The sequence below is a fragment of the Pelecanus crispus genome, chromosome 4 (assembly GCF_030463565.1).
Source record: "Pelecanus crispus isolate bPelCri1 chromosome 4, bPelCri1.pri, whole genome shotgun sequence".
Classification (NCBI taxonomy): domain Eukaryota; kingdom Metazoa; phylum Chordata; class Aves; order Pelecaniformes; family Pelecanidae; genus Pelecanus; species Pelecanus crispus.
The window spans coordinates 78839300-78858530 of NC_134646.1; the positions used below are offsets into that span (position 1 = coordinate 78839300).

Sequence of the window (19231 nt, forward strand, 5' to 3'; positions counted from 1 at the left end):
TGGCGGGGGCCCTGCCCGGGATGGCGGGGGCCCTGCCCGGGCCGGCGGGGGGTCCCTGCCCGGGAAGGCGGGGGTCCCTGTCCGGGAAGGCGGGGTCCATGCCCGGGCCGGCGGGGGTCCCTGCCCAGGAAGGCGGGGGGTCCCTGTCCGGGAAGGCGGGGTCCATGCCCGGGCCGGCGGGGGTCCCTGTCCGGGAAGGCGGGCTCCCTGCCCGGGATGGCGGGGGTCCATGCCCGGGATGGCGGGGGTCCCTGTCCGGGATGGCGGGGTCCCTCCCCAGGATGGTGGGGTCCCTCCCCGGGCCGGCGGGGGCCCTTGCCCGGGATGGCGGGGGCCCTGCCCGGGATGGCGGGGGTCCCTGCCCGGGAAGGCGGGGGCCCTGCCCGGGCCGGCGGGGGTCCCTGCCCGGGAAGGCGGACTCCCTGCCCGGGATGGCGGGGGTCCATGCCCGGGATGGCGGGGGTCCCTGTCTGGGATGGCGGGGTCCCCGCCCGGGCCCAGCGGCGCCAGGGAGCCGCCCCGCCCTGCCCGTCCCGGGGGCCGCGGCGGGAACTACCGCTCCCAGGGCGCCGCGGGGCCGCGGCGGGGCGGGGCGGGGCGGGGCGGGGCGGGGCAGGCCGGGCTGGGCCGGGCCGCGGCGGGCGGCGGGAGCGGGCCGTGCCCGGCGGGGCGCAGGATGGAGAGCCCGGCGGTGACCTTCACGCTGGCCTACCTGGTGTTCGCCGTCTGCTTCGTCTTCCCGCCCGACGAGGTGCGCTCGGCGGGGCTGACGGTGCAGAGCCTGCTGGCCGCCTGGCTGGGCAGCGAGGACGCGGCCTTCGTGCAGTACCACCTGCGGCGCAGCACCGGCACGCTGCTGGCGCACTCCCTGCTGCCCCTGGGTGAGCGGCGGGGGCCCGGGGGGGCCCTCGGGCGAGTCTCCGCGGGGAGGCGGCGGCCTCAGCCTCCCGGCTGGGAAGGGCAGACCGGCTGCCCGGCAGAGCCTGCGCTCGGGAGGCTGCTGCGCCCGCTGCGAGCCCGGCCGGGAGCAAGGGGGTGCCAAGGGGGTGCCAAGGGGGTGCCAAGGGGGTGCCTCGCCGCTGCCCGCATGTGGGGTGCGCGCAGCTGGGGGTGAATCAGGTCACGCCACACGTCTCGGAAATGCAGCCGTTCCGTATCTCTCAAGCCGCTTTGTAATGCGCACCCTAAACTTTACAACAAGTTGGCTGCGTCGGAGTACATCCGGTTACAAAGGAGTAGCCTTTTATTTAACCAGCCATTTCAAATCGGCGTCCTTTAGCTGTGTAATTCTGCTAAAAGTAAGTGTCGTCCTGCAGGTAATTTTAGTTGACCTGCAAACTCAAATCAGCTTCATTTACCTACATAATCCTGGTAAAGATCCGTGACAGGTAAGATTTTACCTCAGATTGCTTAGGACAAGAGGCTTGAATTTGAGTTACCATCCCGAAGTACAGCAGCTCTCCCAGAGGCGAGCTCGCTGCTTAGATAACTGTGTGAGTCAGGGGTGTGTGTTCATGCTGTACTTAATTGCTTTCTGAATGCAAGTCTTTTTCCTTGCAGGTTATTATCTTGGTATGTGCTTTGCTGCACCTGAAAAACATCTTTGTTTTTTCTACCTGGCTCCCAAAGGATGGAAGACTTTCTTCTTCTTCGCTGTTCTCTTTCCAGCAGTCACCAGTGCCCTGGCATATTACTGGTCACGGAAAGGTTGGAATAATCATCCGTTAGCCCGAACACTCGCTGTTCATGCTCTCCCGCAGTCAGGTTGGAGGGCAGTAGCTTCTTCCATCAATACAGAATTTAGGAGAATTGACAAATTTGCTACTGGAACCCCAGGAGCGAGGGTTATTGTTACGGACACATGGGTGATTAAAGTGACCACCTACTGTTTACACGTTGCCCAGCAGCAGGACATTCATTTGACGGTGACAGATTCCAGACAGCATGAACTCACCCCAGACTCAAACATGCCTGTGCAGTTCCTCACCATCCGTGTTGCCAGTATTAATCCCTACGTGAAGGCGTTTGATATCCGGTAAAACATCTACCCTGTTATGTTATATATAAGCTGTCTGATAGTGCTAATGGAGTGCTTTTGTGGCAGATCTGAAGACTCCTTGGGTCTCGTCCCTTCCTTTTTGTTCCCTGCCTGGTGTTCGGAGATGCTGTGTGCACAGTCCTGCCCCACAGTGCAGTGAAGAAAGGTTGTTTGGAGAGATTCATACACCTACAGTATTGAATGCACAATGGTTAAACAGAGGGCCTGCCCTGTTTGATCCATTCTTAGGAAAAGGATTGTGCTGGGTGCAGAAAGAAGTGACTGGAAAAACTTAGGTGAAAGGTGGAGAACAGGAATGAAAGGGAGAATCTTTGGTCTTCCACATTTTGAGGGAGGAGAAGTAGTAATTTGTCTAAAACTGGCTGTTGTTCACCCATGACTTTTTTTTTTTTCCCTTCCTTCTGCTCAAGGCTCATAATTTTGTTGCTGCTAGAAGAGTTCTCGCTGAGCTACTGCAAGCTAGCTGACCTTAAAGCAAGAAATTTTGGTCCATTTCTGATTTATGTGTTCTCGTAGCAGTAAATCATAGCAAATGTGCTGTGAACTGTTAGGGCTTGTTTTCCACAAGCCCATGCTGTTTTTTTCAGCAGTCTCTCTGTGTAGCTAGGCAAAAGTACAAGTTTTGCAGAAACCTGTAACACTGATTAGAATGGTGCTAAAGCCTTTGTTGTTGTGTCATTAAAAGGAGTACACAAAGCCATGCTGATGCTCCTACAACTATATGTTTGAAAAGGCATTTAGGTGTCTGTTTGCTGTGAAGTTGTATGTCAGCAGCTTTTATTTACTAGGTAATGAAAAGCAGGCTGATCACCGGACTTGTAGGTGAGCAGAGGGGTCCTGGTAAGTATGAGGAAGGCATAGAGGTGATTGTGTTAGATATCCAGGTGAACAGAGCTCAGAACAATCCTAAGAAAAGAGTGGTGACCAAATAAGTCAACTAATGATTTTCTTCTGTAAGCACTTCAGTGCCAGAGTGATAAAACTACATCCCCAGCTGAGAAAATCATGGCTGCTTTGGCAATTCCTTTTAGGGAAAAAAAATCCAAACCCCAAAATTTTATTTTGTGGCTAAACGGAACAGCACTGAGAAGAGTAATCTTGTAATAAGATGTGTCAGAAATAGCAAATCTCTGGTAGAATGCAGTCATACAGGATTTAAGAGAGGTGCCATAGGACAAAATTTCCCTATTAAGGATATAGGACCATTGTATATATCCAGAATCAGAATTAGATACAGTGGGATGTTTCTGGAAGAAAAATGCTTTTGTGTAGGCAGGCCACATTTCCCTGTGCGTTCAAGGTGGATTTTTCCTCTGGATACAAAGGTCTGTTATTTGCACAGATTGTTAACAAACAACATTATCCTATAATAAAATAATGGAGACTACTGGGAGCTAAAGCTAAGCCAGCATTGCATTGTGCGGGGCTCCGGGAACTCGGCGAGTGGTAGGAAGAATGAGGAATTTCAGGGCGATGTTCCCAGGGCTGCTCGGTGAAAGCTGTTTAATGAGTGGAAACATCGAGCTGGGGAGTTCTGAATCTACAGTTCAGAACTGTTACATTAAAAAGGGGTAACAGCAGTAATGTGTCACTGCAGGATCTGCACAAGGTCTCATGTGCCACTCGAGGTCTGTGGGCCTCACTCAGAGAGACTTGCTTTAGCAGAAGCAACCTAGTGTGAAACGCAGCTTGTTACAGCCTGCAATCAAAGCGTAAGTCACATTCAGCAGCTGTTTGTAACCTTTGTGAAATTTCAGGTTTTATCTAAAATTGTATCATAAAATCACAGAAACTGATACTGATTGACATTCTTCAGATACTTACATGTACTATATCTCCATGTGATACATGCCAGATGATATAACTCTTAATTTCTGTCCTCAGGAGTTTATAAACTAGAATTTAGATATGGTATAAGTAAATAAGCATTAAGAAGGTGGGCAGAAATTGTGCACGCAGTACTTTACAGTTAATGCATGAATTAGGTATTGCTTTTGTTCATGCTGATTACTTCAAAAGCCTTCCTTTACTTTTGTATGCTGTTTTAGCTACTCTGGCATATCCTGTCGGCAGTCTGACACAGGAAGGAGGACAGCGTGTTCTGTTGTCTAAGTTGTGTCAAAAACAACAACTAAACAGCGAAAGAAAACAAAATACTCACTGGGTATTTATTCTGACTAGTATGTACCAACCTAAATAACTTTTCTGTGGATTCACTTCACTGATGTTAACCTCTGCAATGTACTATCAAGGTATTTGAATAGTTAATCAAGGTAACATTTTGTTCCATCTTTTCTTCTTCAGGTTGAACTCCACAGAATACGGGGAGCTCCGAGAAAAGCTCCGTGCTCCCATCAGCAATGCAGCTAATGTTGTGATCCATCAAAGCCTTAGTGATTTATTTCTAGAAACCTTTACATCTCTGGTGGAAATTAACCAGACATATCCTGTTCCAAGCACTCAGGTGAGACTTTCTATCCACTGTACTAATTATACTTTTCAATATAGGTGAGCCTGTGATTACTGTGTAATTGATAACTGTTTATTTAGGGCTGTCGCAGGCGAATTGTTAAGAGAAGTCATCATTGTGGGATTAACCAAAACGTTTTATTGAACACTGATTAAACAATGATTGAATGATGATTAAATGATAATTATTAAATGATGATTATTAAATGGTAATTAAATGGCAGTCAAACACTACTACTTACTGCACTTCTAATAATTAAGCTAGCTCGTATACAGTATGCTTTAGATCTAATATAACATGTTGCTTACCTCGCTGTTGATAACAGATACCGGGTAAGGGATCTTTCGGCCTTGAGGACTAACCCTGAGAGGCATCCTACCCCAGGGGAAATCACTGCCGTGCAGCCCGCTGCCGTTCAGGAGAGCTCAGTGGGCTCAGCGGGGCTACAGATATTTATAGCGTAAAGTGGTTTACTGGTAGTTAATCTCCCCTTCGGTGTACGTGCAGATGTGCAGCCATAGCCGTTTTAGTTTTGTCTAGTTCCAGCTCAGGCTGGCACCGTTGGCTCCTGATAAGACACAGCCTAAATTCCTGAACTTCCTGAGAAGGTATGGCCAGCACAGTTTCTCAAGGTCTGCACAGCAGGGCTGACTCCAGTCATGCCTACGTGTCGGTGATGCCTGAACCGAAGTGCTGTTCACTCACTCAGGGTGGGTGCATCGGTCGCACTCCACCCCGTGACTGCAGTCAATTCACGTTACTTCACCCAGTCGTGGTACAGTCACCTCTTGCCTCTGTGCTATAAATATGAGGCGGTAATAGCATCATGTTGTCTACTCGCGGATTAAGCAATAAATACAAAATTAATTAAGGTTAATTATAAGATAGTTCCAGACAATCAGTAGCAAGATATTCTGTACGGTTTATGATGAGATATACTGAGTGGGCCAAAAACCAGACTCAAATATATAAAAAGACAATAATAGCAATACAGCCTACCAGAAGGACAAACATTATTATTACTACAGGATGTAACACGGCGTTCAATACACCTGTTGCCATCGGAGCCCATACTAACAGGGTTTCCCACCAGTGCTGTTCCCCATCCTTTTTCACTCTTCCTAGTATACGGTGTATTTCTTCTCCGTTGTGATGTACAGTTATTGATGTGGTTTTGCTTTGTTGTGCTTTTTATAATAAGGCCTGTAAGTCTTTATGTTTCGGTAGCTGGGGGAACAGCATCAAGTTCATTCCAATGGGGAAGGTAAAAGGTCTTGATATAGTGTGTAGTTTTGCTTTAACAGTGCCTATGAGGTCGCTGGGGCTCTGTGATTAAAGTCACATCCAGTAACGTTTACAAAGTTGCAAACACATACATTTGATTGATTGGACACATTATAGGTAAAATTTCTATCAACAATTAAGTCTTCACAAAGTGTTCTTACACAGATTAGTACACATGGACAGTTCTACCCTTTTCAGGGACTGTGGCAGGTTAAATATGAATTGTTGCTGTCCTGCACGTTCAGTAGCATAGGGTCCAATTGCAGAAATTCGTGGATATGTAGCTTGGTCAGTTATGGGAGTAATAGAACAGGAAGTAGGTTGATAGGTAGTAGGGGTAGTTGTTGGTATAATGTGAGGTCTGGGAGTAGATGTTAGCATTACGTTTAAGGATAGTCCATTTCGCTGTCTCTGCCTTTATCTGTCCACAGGCACACTGCTTCTATAGTTGGGTCATTAAAGAGGAAACTGATTATGCCATTGGGCTGTGAGGGACAGCCTGCTCTGCTTTTTGATTGAGTTTCATTTATCTTCCTGATGATCATGTAGGTGTTTGCCTTTGAATAATTTGTCACATTACATTCAATAGAGATTCTGTCACCTGGTATAGCAGAAATAAGGTGACTCTTACTTGGCTTTTACAATTGTGTGAAATTGTAGTCAGTGATTGTCATCGTTAGGTTTTTTGCTGGTTCTCCCAATATTCCTGTACTTCCATCAATTTTAAACATGTATGATGCAGAATGTACTACAGTTACCATATTGATTAGCACAAATAAAAGAAGCAAGGGCCTCCAACCCATGCTCTGGGCTTGTTGTGGTGTAAACTGGATCTGGTCCATGTTGGCGGTGATTACTCCCGCAAGAAGGATGAATATTCCTCTGATGACCAGTCCGATCTCCAAGGGAGGCATTCCAGTATCATTCCTGGTACCGTTCCTGGAAAGAAAGTAACAAAAGTCTCGGCGGGGTCACTCTGGACTGGTTACCCCTTTTAGTTAGAATCATAGAATCGTTTAGGTTGGAAAAGACCTTTAAGATCATCCAGTCCAACCATTAACCATGAGTAACCATTAGTAGCTGGGATTTATCCACCTAGCTGTCTTTGCAGACAACTTGAATCCTAGGATGGAATGCAGAAAAATACTGACATTTCAGAGGTCTTTTGCGATCTGACAGGCCTCAAAACATAAGGGCAGAAGTGCCGTGACTTTTACATCCAGCCTGTGAAGGACTGTTACGTGATCAGTGACTGTCTGGCATGGACAATAAATGGCACACCCCTCAATATGATTGATCCAGGTAGTTCAGAAAAATACCTGGGACTATGTATAGACCCATGGATGGGAATATCGAAGTTGGAACTACTAGAAAAACTGAATAAATGGTTAAGGCAGATTGGGCAGGGTCCACTGAAACCATTTCAGCAAGTGGACATCTTGAAGTGATATACTAACCCACGATTGATTTACTTAGCAGACCAAACTGATGTGAAAGCCATGTACCTACAGACCCTTGCTTTGGCAATTCAAGCAGCTGTCAAAGATTGGTTACATCTACCTGCATGTAGCTGTGATGCCATCCTGTATTCCAGCACTCAGGATGGAGGGCTGGGTATTACCAGACTCTCTGGACTAATTCCTAGTGTGCGGGCCTGTAGGCTGCACCGAATTGCTCAGTCTTCAGACAAGGCTATAAGATCTGTTGTCCGGAAAGAAGGTATAGAGAAAGAGTTTGAAAAACTATGGATTGCGGCAGGTGGGGATAAAGAGAAAATTCCATCTACTTGGGACCCCAGAGCAGTCATGGTGATCTCAGAAGTTGTGGGCAGTGAGGAACCAGTCTTGAAATGGGAGATGTCTGCTCCGAAGGTCATCTTTCCAAGACCCTGTGACTGGCAAAAGCAGGAATTTTTTAATTGGACCAAGCTGTTGTCCCAAGGCCATGGGTTTACAAACTTTGAAAAGGATAAAATTAGTAATAACTGGATTGAACATTACAGGGGCATTCCTCACAGAAAGCTCGTCACTGCATTACAGTTAAGAATTTAATGCCTACCCCACGAGAGAGTATTTGGCAAGGGGTAGGCAGGATGCTCAAATTAAGAACTGTTGGCATTGCCAAGCAGAGAGTGAGACTTGTTCACGTATTATTGGATATTGCCCTGTGGTTCAAGATGCTAGGATAAAGAGACACAACCAGCTATGTGAACTGTTGGCAGTGGAAGCTAAAAAGAAAGAATGGGCAATGTTTCAGGATTCACTTTTAAAAGATCATCAAAACAAATTATATAAACCTGACTTGATATTTGTCAGGACTTAACTGCTAGATATGAAAGTAAACCATTGTCACTTGCTGATGCAGTGGCTGAGAAGGTGAGAAAATACCAACATCTTAAGGAGCAAGTGCAGGAGGTGACAAATACCAGTAATATAAAATTCATTGGATTTCCTGGATGGTCACATCCAGAGGGTAGTGGTCAACAGCTCAGTGTCCAGATGGGGACTGGTGATGAGTGGTGTCCCTCAGGGGTCTGTCCTGGGACCAGTACTGTTTAATATCTTCATCAATGACATAGACAGTGTGATTAAGTGCATGCTCAGCAAGTTTGCAGACAGCACCAAGATGAGTGGTGTGGCTGACACGCCTGAGGGACAGGATGCCATCCAGAGGGACCTGGACAAGCTCGAGAAGTGGGCCTATGGGAACCTCCTGAGGTTCAACAAGGCCAAGTGCAAGGTCCTGCACCTGGGTCGGGGCAACTCCCGGTATCAATACGGGCTGGGGGATGAAGGGATTGAGAGCAGCCCTGCGGAGAAGGACTTGGGGGTACTGGTGGGTGAAAAGCTGGACATGAGCCGGCAATGTGCTCTTGCAGCCCAGAAAGCCAACCGTATCCTGGGCTGCATCACAAGAAGCATGGCCAGCAGGTCGAGGGAGGGGATTCTGCCCCTCTGCTCTGCTCTGGTGAGACCCCACCTGCAGTACTGTGTCCAGCTCTGGGGCCCTCAGCACAAGAAGGACAGGGACCTGCTGGAGCGGGTCCAGAGGAGGGCCACCAAAATGATCCAAGGGCTGGAGCACCTCTCCTATGAGGCCAGGCTGAGAGAGTTGGGGTTGTTCAGCCTGGAAAAAAGGCAGCTCCAGGGAGACCTTATCACAGCTTTTCAATACTCAAAGGGGGCTTATAAGAAAGACAGGGACAGACTTTTTAGCAGGGCCTGTTGCAATTGGACAAGGGGTAATGGTTTTAAACTAAAAGAGGGTAGATTCAGACTAGATGTAAGAAATTTTTTACGATGAGGGTGGTGAAACACAGGCACAGGTTGCCCAGAGAGGTGGTAGATGCCCCATCCCTAGAAGTACTCCAGGTCAGGTTGGACGGGGCTCTGAGCACCCTGATCTAGTTGAAGATGTCCCTGCTCACTGCAGGGGGGCTGGACTAGATGACCTTTAAAGGTCCCTTCCAACCCAAACCATTCTATGATTCCTATAGGTGCACAAGGGAGGGCAAATACTACAGAATTAGGATTCTCAAGTTTCCAGCAAGAGAAGGTTGCCTGTTGTCTTTTGAATTGGACTTTATTTATATCTGTGGACATTGTACATATGTATTTGATCTGGCTGAGATGGAGTTAATTTTCTCCGTAGCAGCTCTCATAGTGCTGTGCTTTGTATTGGTAGCTAGAAAGGTGTTGATAACTCAGCAGTGTTTTGGCCACTGCTGAGCAGTGCTCGCACAGCACCAAGGCTGTCTCTCCCACATTTCCCCCTCACCAGTAGGCTCCGGGTGGGCAAGATCTTGGGAGGGGACACAGCCAGGACAGCTGACCCAAACTGACCAAAAGGATATTCCACACCATATGACATCTGCTCAGCAATGAAGGCTAAGAGAAAGGAGGAAGTGGGGGGCATTCGTTATTACTACGTTTGTCTTCTGGAGCAACCGCTATGCATACTGAAGCCCTGCTTCCCAGGAAGTGGCTGGACATCACCTGCTGATGGGAATTAGAGAAGAAATCTTGTTTCCTTTGCTTCCATGTGCGGCTTTTACTTTATTACACTGCCTTTATCTTGACCCATGAGTTTTTTTCCATCTTATTTTCTCCCCTCTCCATCCTGCTGAGGAGGAGAGCGACAGAGCAGCTCTGTGGGCACCTGGTGTCCAGCCAAGGTCAACCCACCACAACATATATTTGTGAGCAAAGCAAGAGCTATTGTAAAATCTTAACTGACTGTAAATAAACTGATTTTTTTCTTTTTTTCTAAGGCAGGAGCTGGACCCCAGTGAGGAGTGAAGGAGAGAGGTGGGAGAGGCCTGATAGTATGTAGGGATGAAAAGGGACTCGGTATCATGAAGCGTCATCTTTCCCACAGACATGAATTACTGGCCTTACCTAGGTGGACAGGCCACCTTTACTTAACCTGGAAAAGGAACATGTATAAATTATATGCATTTGATAAATAGCTAGGATATATTCACCTAGTGATAATATGATGTTTAGCTCCACCGAGCTATAGTGGGTGAACGCTTATAGCCCTGAGGAAGTCTATGAAAAGTAACTTGTATCCCATCCTAGGTGAAAGCAAATTTTCTTTTATCCTACTCCTGCAATGGCACCACAAAAAAGCCTGTCTTTTACATCTAGTACCACCATCCAGGGGTGAGCGGCAGCCTGGACGGTGGCAGTTAATGTAGCAATGTTCAGGATGGTGGCCATGAGAGGGGCAGTGTTTGCATTTAGCTTTCTGTAGGCAATGGTTAGGCACCACCTCCCGTCTGTTTTTTTAGCTGGCCACACTGTGGAATTACACGGGGAGTGCACTCCGGAGATGTGTCTTTTTTTTCTAGGTCAGCTATGACCTCCACAATACCCATCCAGGCGATGGCAGAGCTAGGATACTGAGGGAAGTTAGTTATTTTTGAGTCAGGCAGCGTGGGTGCAGCTCGCAGTAAGTGAACTACACCAGTTTGCTGACTCCCATGAGTAGCTGCTAATTTTCACTCAGCTAACCAAGGACACTCCAGGCAGCCAAAAGACCAAACACTAGCATCTGGCAATTTCCAAACTTGTCCTTGTAATACATCAAAGCCTAACACATTTTCTTTCCCTGAAACTACTGCTAATTGGTGCCTTGATATCCTTTTCCACCCTGGCAATAACAAGTTTACTTTAGCTGGTAAATTCTGTTATTTTAACCCTCAATTGACCAGGCTTAACGTAAGTTCTTTGGGCGTCCAAACTTGAGATTATTGAAATTTGAGCTTCTGTGTCAATTAAAAAATTTACTAGCTGTCTTTGGGGGCCAACTGGAACATAAATGTGAGGGCTGTCTGCGTTACCCCATTGATAAGTTTCAATCCTCTGGACAGGCAGCCCAAGTTGCCATGTGAGACTTCCTCTTTTTTTGGCTTCAAGGTTTGAAATTCCTCCCTAAGATGTCTAAAAGGGTTATTTGAAGAGTCTTCGGGGGCAGACGGTTGTTTGGTTTGTTCCAGATTCCCTGATACCCTTTGTTTTTGGAAAGCCTTGATCAGACTAAGTATAGTCCTCATTGGTTGGTCCTGTATGGGTACCTGAGGTATGCCTAGCACTAGGCTTTTCTCCATAGTTCATTACGCCTTTTTCGGGGGTCCACTACCTCACCAGAGGGTTTTTGAGGTCAAGGAAGGCGTCGGGGGTTCTAGGGAGTCTGTTTTACTTGCCAGATCTGTCTGATGTCTGCTTCTGTTCAGGATTGCCCAGTTGGTGTCAGTTCGTCCCACCCCATCTCTTGACCATGATTGACAATGCCATGCAACAGTTCTGCCCAGGTCGGGATGGATCAGAGGAGGAGTTGGCTGTCCTGACCCTCCTGAGTGTTATGCTCTATGTTTTGTCTTATTTTGTCCCTTTTTGCAATGAGGTACGGTTTTAAGATAGCAGAGGCTGCCCTTAGTAGTAGTATCCATAGCCTGAGGGTCTACAGGGGCAGCGATAGGGTAATTACCATGTGCACCCCTGTCGTTCATAGCCTGAAGGCAGGCTGCTTTTGTAATGGCAGTAGAAAGTTCCCTTAATGATCTGATTGGTATAGCAGTGGGCTCCCCTCTACCCCCAGGGTCTATGCCCCCTGCCTGGTACGCTGCTTGTTGCTGATAGAGTGTGGCTCAGTGTTAGGGTCTGGTCCCTTGTTCAAGAACACGCCTGGTCCCCAAAACCCATCTGCTTCGCCTTGATCTAAGATAATATGGTCTCCTCCAGTTAAGGAGACACACCACAGATGCTCGGTCTCACTCTCGCCAGGCTTCCGCGCATATTTTTCTTGCAGATTGGCCAGCTGAAGGGGGTCCCATGGAATGGTCCTTGTAGTGTTTCTCTGGTTGCCCCTGTGGGGTCCAGCAGATACCTCAGTTTTAATATCAGGAGCTACCTTAAATTCTGATTCATCTAATTCACTCTCCTGGCTAAGTTCTTGATCAGGGTCCTCTCAAATATCTCCATCCCAGTCTTCTGGGGCTATGATTAATTTACAGATTTCTACAGGATCTGGGGGGTTGCAGGCCCAAGTAATAATGAGTTTTAGTTTATCCTCTACCTTCCTTCATTCTTCTTTTTCTTCCCCCAGTTGTTTCAGCAATTGGTCTATCTGCAAAGATAACAGCATTTCTTGTTGCTTTCTTTGTTCAACTTCATCTTCTAACATTTGCATTTCCCATTCCTTGCATTCCTTATACTGACAAGCTGCTTCCAAACATGTTCCCAACATATTCCTTTTCTTTACCATCTTTCATTTTCCCTCTTGTGAGGTTTAACTGCTCCTCTATCTTATTCCAATTATTCCAATTTTCACATGCCCAATCTTCTGAAAATTTCAGTGAGGGGCTAACTCCGTGCCTCTGTAAGCAGTCAGTGATTGAACCTGCCATCCTGCTGACTATGCCAATTTTTGTTGCAGGTGAATTATTAAAAGAAGTTGTGGGGTTAACCAGAAGGTTTTATTAAACAATGATTAAACAATGATTGAATGATGATTAAACAATGATTATTAAATGGTAATTAAACAGTAATCAAACAGTCATTAAATGGTAATTAAATGATGCTTAAACGGCAGTCAAACACTCTACTACTTACTGCACTTCTAATAATTAAGCTAGCTTGTATACAGTATGCTTTAGATCTAACATAACACGTTGCTTACCTCGCTGTTGATAACCTCAAGGTTAGGTCTCGAGGACTAACCTTGAGAGGCGTCCTACCCAAGGGGAAATCACCGCTGTGCAGCCTGCTGCCATTCAGGAGATCTCAAAGATATTTATAGCGTAAAGTGATTTACTCATAGTCAATCTCCCCTTCGGTGTATGTGCGGCTGTGCAGCCATAGCTGTTTTAGTTTTGTCTAGTTCCAGCTCAGGCTGGCACCGTTGGCTCCTGATATGGCATAGCTTAAATTCCTGAACTTCCTGAGAAGGTATGGCCAGCACAGTTTCTCAAGGTCTGCACAGCAGGGCTGACTCCAGTCATGCCTACATGTCGGTGATGCCTGAACCGAAGTGCTGTTCACTCACTCAGGGTGGGTGCACCCATCACAAGGGCTCACCTTCCATTTCAGGAAACATGTAATAAGTGTAGTTCTGGCTGCTTCGTCTGTTCCTTCTATGAGGAGATGAACTGTATTGTGAACATTACATTTTTGTGAACATTACATTTTTGAGACACAAGAAATAGCAGAGTGGAAGAAAGTCCCTCGTAATCATTTCCATAAAAATTTTACTTGAAAACATTCGGAAATGATGAGGTTACATTTCCAGAAAGTTTATGGAGAGCTAGAATCACAGCTGTTGTTACTGTTCTTTAGGCAGCGTGCTCCATTACAGCTTGCTTTTCTAGACAGCCAGGTTTTGCTGGATCTTCTGCTGAAATAAATTAATGATTCTTAATTGGGGCTTGCTTTAATTGTAAATAATGCCACGGAGTCCTTCCTTCAGTAATATTTGCGGAGGCCTGGTCATTATTATACTTGTGCTGCAATCGGAAGTGTGACTAGCACTGTTCAATGTACCAGAGGTAACTAATTAAACTAGTTCTGGTGACCTTGCAGTGAGTCCGTGTCACATGTTCCAGGCAATGGAGCAAGTACTTGGTATCTTTGGTAGTGTCATGTAGTTTATATGGTATGTTCACTGTATGGTTACATGAACTAGCTAAAATAAAACTGGATCAGATACATCTGCACATAATGCGATTGTACATTCTGATTGCAGTGCCAGCGTATAGTGAAAAGAGATGTTCAAAATAACAAGAAGATACTATTCATTTGAGAGAGTTGCCTTCTTGCAGGGCTTTTAATGTGTGACACAGGTAATGCCTGTTCAGCCTGTTGTCTTTTGAACTTTGTCAAGTTCTTGGAGAGCTCCTGGCTGGAAGACACATGGGAAATGCTAATTATTGTTTATTAATTGTAAAACGCTTCATAGCAAGATGATCTCCTTATATGTACCTGCAAGTTCATGTGGCATAATTAACGGTGGGGTAATATCAATTATTCCAATATTATCCAAGAAAAATTAAGTAAATTTCTGGTCCTTCAAGATGAGTGCCCATTGTGTTCAGTAGAGCCCTGACTTCCTCTGTTATTTATGTCTCTTACTTACAAAGATGGAAGATAGGAACAGCCATTTGCTGTAATAAGTGGTAAGAACTGTTTGCTTTATGTTCCTTACTTTATACTGGAATGTTTTTTGAAAAATGGTATGTGTGAATGATAAAGATGGCTGCTTGCTTACCTTGCTCTGGCTGCTGTGCTCTGGAAACAGGTGGAGCTCTTCAGAGAGAGAAAGAACAAATGTTTATTTTCAGACATTTTTGTTTAATCAGTCTAGTGCAGCAGTTCCGGGTTTTCTGTACAAAGAGAGACTTTGTTCTCATTCATTAGAGGGTGTTCTGGTAAAACATGGCTCTGGAGACTGAAACTGTTTGGGATCTTCTGGTGGGGCAGTTCTGCCTTGAGGCTCTGCCCAACTCAGGTTCCTGCTATGCTTCTGCACAGATAATTTTCTAAAAGTCTTTGAAGAGCCATAACAGAAACCATTCTGTGCCGTTCATAATTTTGATGTTTTTCTCCTCCTTTAGGAACTGGAGCCATGCATAGGGTGTATGCAGACTATCGCTAACATCAAGCTCATCAAGAACTGCCAGGAGCCAAACGAAGGGGAATGCCAGCAATGCTACTGTCGTCCCATGTGGTGCCTCACCTGCATGGGCAAATGGTTTGCCAGCCGACAGGATCAGCAGCACCCAGAGACCTGGCTGTCGAGCCAAGTGCCTTGTCCGACTTGCCGAGCCAAATTTTGCATTTTAGATGTTTGCATAATACGATGAATAATACTGGGGTATGTTTTAACTTTTTAAATTTGAATGTATTTCATAGTGGGTTTGGTTAAAACGCCTGTTAGATTTGTTTCTGACACTTCATGTTCTACAAGGGTGCAAACTCCAAAGCTTTCTTTTACAATGTTGAAAACAGATGTAAGTCTTTTCAGTTCCTCTGCACTTTTACCTGTATCTTTGGGTTTTATTCACCAGATGTCAGTTTCTGGATTTTTTTTTTTTTTTAACCCATATTTTGCTTTCTTATGTCTTGGGTGGAATAAGTGTATCCCTCTATATTTGCAGTACTATACTCTTTTCCAGTTTTAACATAGGTTAAATTCTTCAAATTTTTAAATTTTACTTGGGGTTTGATTCTTTAGTAAAGGGCTAGCTGAGAAAATGACTTCAGTTAGACTTCATTGATACTTTTGTTCTTCTTTAATGCATTTGTAAAGTTCTTACTAATCTTCGTAAGTGTTCACCGAACGAGTATACCGATTGCATTCCTTCTGCTGGTCCCCTCCACTTATAAAGGGGATTGGTTTCAGTAGGCTAAGGAATTTAATCCCAGAAGATGTACAACTCCCATAGGGACCTCTTACTCCATTAATCTGCCTCCAGCTTATTTTTTGATGGATGTATTTCCTTCAAACAACAGGATTCAGAAACATACCCCATTTACCTCCACTGCTAATGCTATGCATTGTTAAATCTGTTGGTTTCCAGGAGCTGCATCGCTTAAGGTTTTGATGCTCTTCGGGTGATGGACTTTTTTTTATACATTTGAAGGGAGTGCAGCAAGCATCTGAACTGTCTAAATACTCTGAAAGAATGCTCAGCTCTTTCAAAGCCTGTAAGCTTTTTCTGAGGAGTAACCTTTCCCCTGAAAGAGGTGCCAGGATCACAAAGGTATAAGTTGCCATGCTAGACACCCGAAGAATGACCATCATTAATGAAAGTTTTTCAGGCTTGCAATTCAAAGACTGAACATAAGCAGTAGTCGCTGTTTTAATAATCATAGGGTACTGATGCACACTTCTTGGTCTGCTCTGCATTGGAATAATTTGTAAATTAAAATCAAAGCATTTTCCATACATTTAAGAGAGCCCTACTCCCAGACCTAAATGCAGTCCTTAGCAGTCTAGCTGTCCCCCACACCCTTCAATGAACAATTATTTGGCATACTGCTTGGTGGAGAGCCTCAAGCTGCTGGAGAACGTTTGAGTTCTTACACTGACCTGTGCACTGCAGGGGCTGAGATGCAGGTATTTGCTTGCTTGGGTTGTCTACCTTAGAGGGGTAGTAACCTCAGGAGACAGGTGAGTCAAACAGTGAGAGAAAGGATTGTTTTAATGCTTTGGGCTAGAAGAATAAGAACCCTAATACCTCCCACCTGTATAATCAGATGGATCTTATCAGTGAATCACTAGCATAGATGACATGCCAGTGGTTAACTGAAAATGTCTTGATTATCATGATAGGGAAAACTGCTTTGAGAAGGAATAGGTGGCAGGATGTTAAAAAACGGTACAAGTACTGGAAGCACAACCGTAAAAGATTCCATTAGTCTCAGCCTAGCTAAAGGTTGTGTGATGAATGCCCCAAACTGCGCTTAGAGCCAGCCAGCCAGGAAATGGTTACGAATGTGGCTGCAAGCTGTATTTTGGAGAGGGGTAAAGAATTGAGAACAGATTTGACAGCATCATTTGAGAACTAACATATGTTATATTGTCGGTGTTGGGTTTTTGGGGAGGGGGGGGTTAATAACATGCACTTACAAAAGTCCAAACTGTTTGGGTTTAAGGACAATAATTGCTTGAGCATATCTCAGTTGTTACATATACAGCATTTACTATGCAATTATCTGTACTACCTATTAATAAGGGTGATTTTTCTGTCTTTCATTACCTGTTGTTTTGGATTGTATAGAGTGAAAATTTGACAACTGAGTGAATTCATCTCTTTTTCCCAAAGAGATCTTAAGTGGCATGTCCCTCTTCGTCTGAATAGGATTAAATTGAGTTCATGAGTTTCAGGCAGATTTGCTGACATGTCTGAAAATTAATAAAAAATCAAGGAGCTGATCAGTGATTGAATTTAAAATATTTTCTAGTACTTCTGTGGGAAAGTTATTCTGAAGTTTGAAATGGTCTCCACAGGTTTTTCTAACCCTTGGAAGATTCTTACAGGGCCAGGTGCTGTCATCTGATGTGCACCTCCTCACTACACAGCAGCCTTTACAAGTAAACATTTTGTACCATTTATTTCTGGGAAGTTTACATAACGTGGCACAGATATGAGGGATGTGGTCCTTGAAACAGTTGCAGAAGAGAAGGTAGGATTTTGGAGTTGCGGTTTTGCCACTGATGGTCATTCAATTCCTACAGCTCTCTTCCAGTTTGGAATAAAAATGTTTATTGTAAAGATGTGTGAAGTTAACGTCATGAAGGCCTTGAGAAACTTAGATAATAAATACGTGTAGTTGCGGATGGTTTTATACAAGAAAAACAGGTCAGTTGCCAATAGTATCTCATGTAATAAGAGCTTTAGTTTCCTAATTGCTTGTGTAGTGTTGTTCTTTACAGAAATCTACTTCAAATTTATTGGAAGTTTTCATTTCAGTGGAACTTTGCTTTTATTCATCTTACTTCTTTTGCCAATATAACAGTACGACAAACTAACAGTCATAAATGTATAATACTCTTGCATTTTTAATGGTAGTGCTCTATCCACAGAAGTGCCTCTTAGAAAACTTAGTAATAATTACCAAAATAAAATTATGATTTATGTTAATAATAGTGCCTGGCTTTAATTCCTTAAAACAAGCATTTTTTTTCCAAGTTTAAGTTCTCAGAGTAATCTGGCATGCCTCCAAAGTTTGTAAGCTTCTTAAAGGCTGTGTTAGAGAACCAACTTGTTAAAAATCCATATGATGTATTCTTCTTAGAGACAGTAGAAGGAGAAACCATGACCTCTCCCTGCACAGTCATGTGATCTTATTTGTCTTGAATAAATCACTGAACATGAAAATAATAGAGTATAAAAATAGGCATTTGTCTTTGTGATTGCCTCAGGTCATTATCTGAAGAACCACATGCACATATAGGGCTGTTTCTAGAGAAGGTCTTTACAGTAGAAAGAAATACATTGCCTCCCACCCAATCTTGATAGATTTCTTAAACTTAAGGGTAGGGTTTACAATCAGTCTTACAGCATTTTTCTAAGGAAAAAAATGAACCAAGTAATGTGATGGGCTAAAATATTTACTTAAATAATTTTCTTGAATTATTACTGATTTAGCATTGCTTTTTCAGCTGTGTGTATGCTTTTCCACATCACTGACTTGTGGATAGGCAATGGTAGTAAACTGAAGTACGCTATATAAATATAATGTCATTATAGTAAGACAATCTATGTGTGGGTGCACAGTGTCAGTATAAATACCCCATATGTATGTATACATGTATAGCCTAAATTTCCATATGTGCTGCAGCGGAACAGGTCTTTCTGAAACCATGGGCTGTGGCTGTATTATTTATTTCCACAGTTGTGTTATTTCTGTAATTATAGTGTTCCAAAAAATATTGGCAAAATATGTTATCTGTTGATTTTTTTAGGTTAACATAGTTTGCTAACTCAGAAAAGGCATTTTGTCCAAGCAGGATATATTTTGAATCCATGGTACGAATGCAGTTGTTTACTATGAGGCTTGCCATAACTTGATACCAAAATACCAGGTTATTATGTTATCTCTTCAGTAGAAGTATTTTTATTGTGTTGAAACTTGGTAGACTGCAGCTATGTACCATTCCAGTCAGGCTAAACCTCAGTAAGACGTAGCTGACTAAAGTTCTGAGTGCCATTTCTTAATGTTGACTTTGAGATATTTAAGGAGTTGAGATATAAATATTCAAGCTCTTACCTGCATTACAAGACATTTTCTTCCAAAGACACACTGCAGGGTTTGTTATTTGTGGTTGGTTTTTTTTACCTAAATAGCTTACCTATTTTAAAATGGACAGTATTATTTGGATAGCCTTTAAGGAAAAGGCTTAATGAATACATG

At 44.4% G+C, this 19231-nt stretch overlaps 1 protein-coding gene across 1 annotated transcript; it reads left to right on the top strand.

Annotated features, from left to right (window-relative positions):
• The first annotated feature begins 676 nt into the window (after nucleotides 1-676).
• Nucleotides 677-16942, top strand: TMEM129 (transmembrane protein 129, E3 ubiquitin ligase). The gene is made up of 4 exons (XM_075708988.1): nucleotides 677-881; nucleotides 1561-2035; nucleotides 4364-4523; nucleotides 14926-16942. Exons 1-4 carry the CDS (start codon nucleotides 677-679, stop codon nucleotides 15172-15174), a joined length of 1089 nt encoding a protein of 362 aa, XP_075565103.1. The 3' UTR covers nucleotides 15175-16942.
• The last annotated feature ends 2289 nt before the right edge of the window (nucleotides 16943-19231 follow it).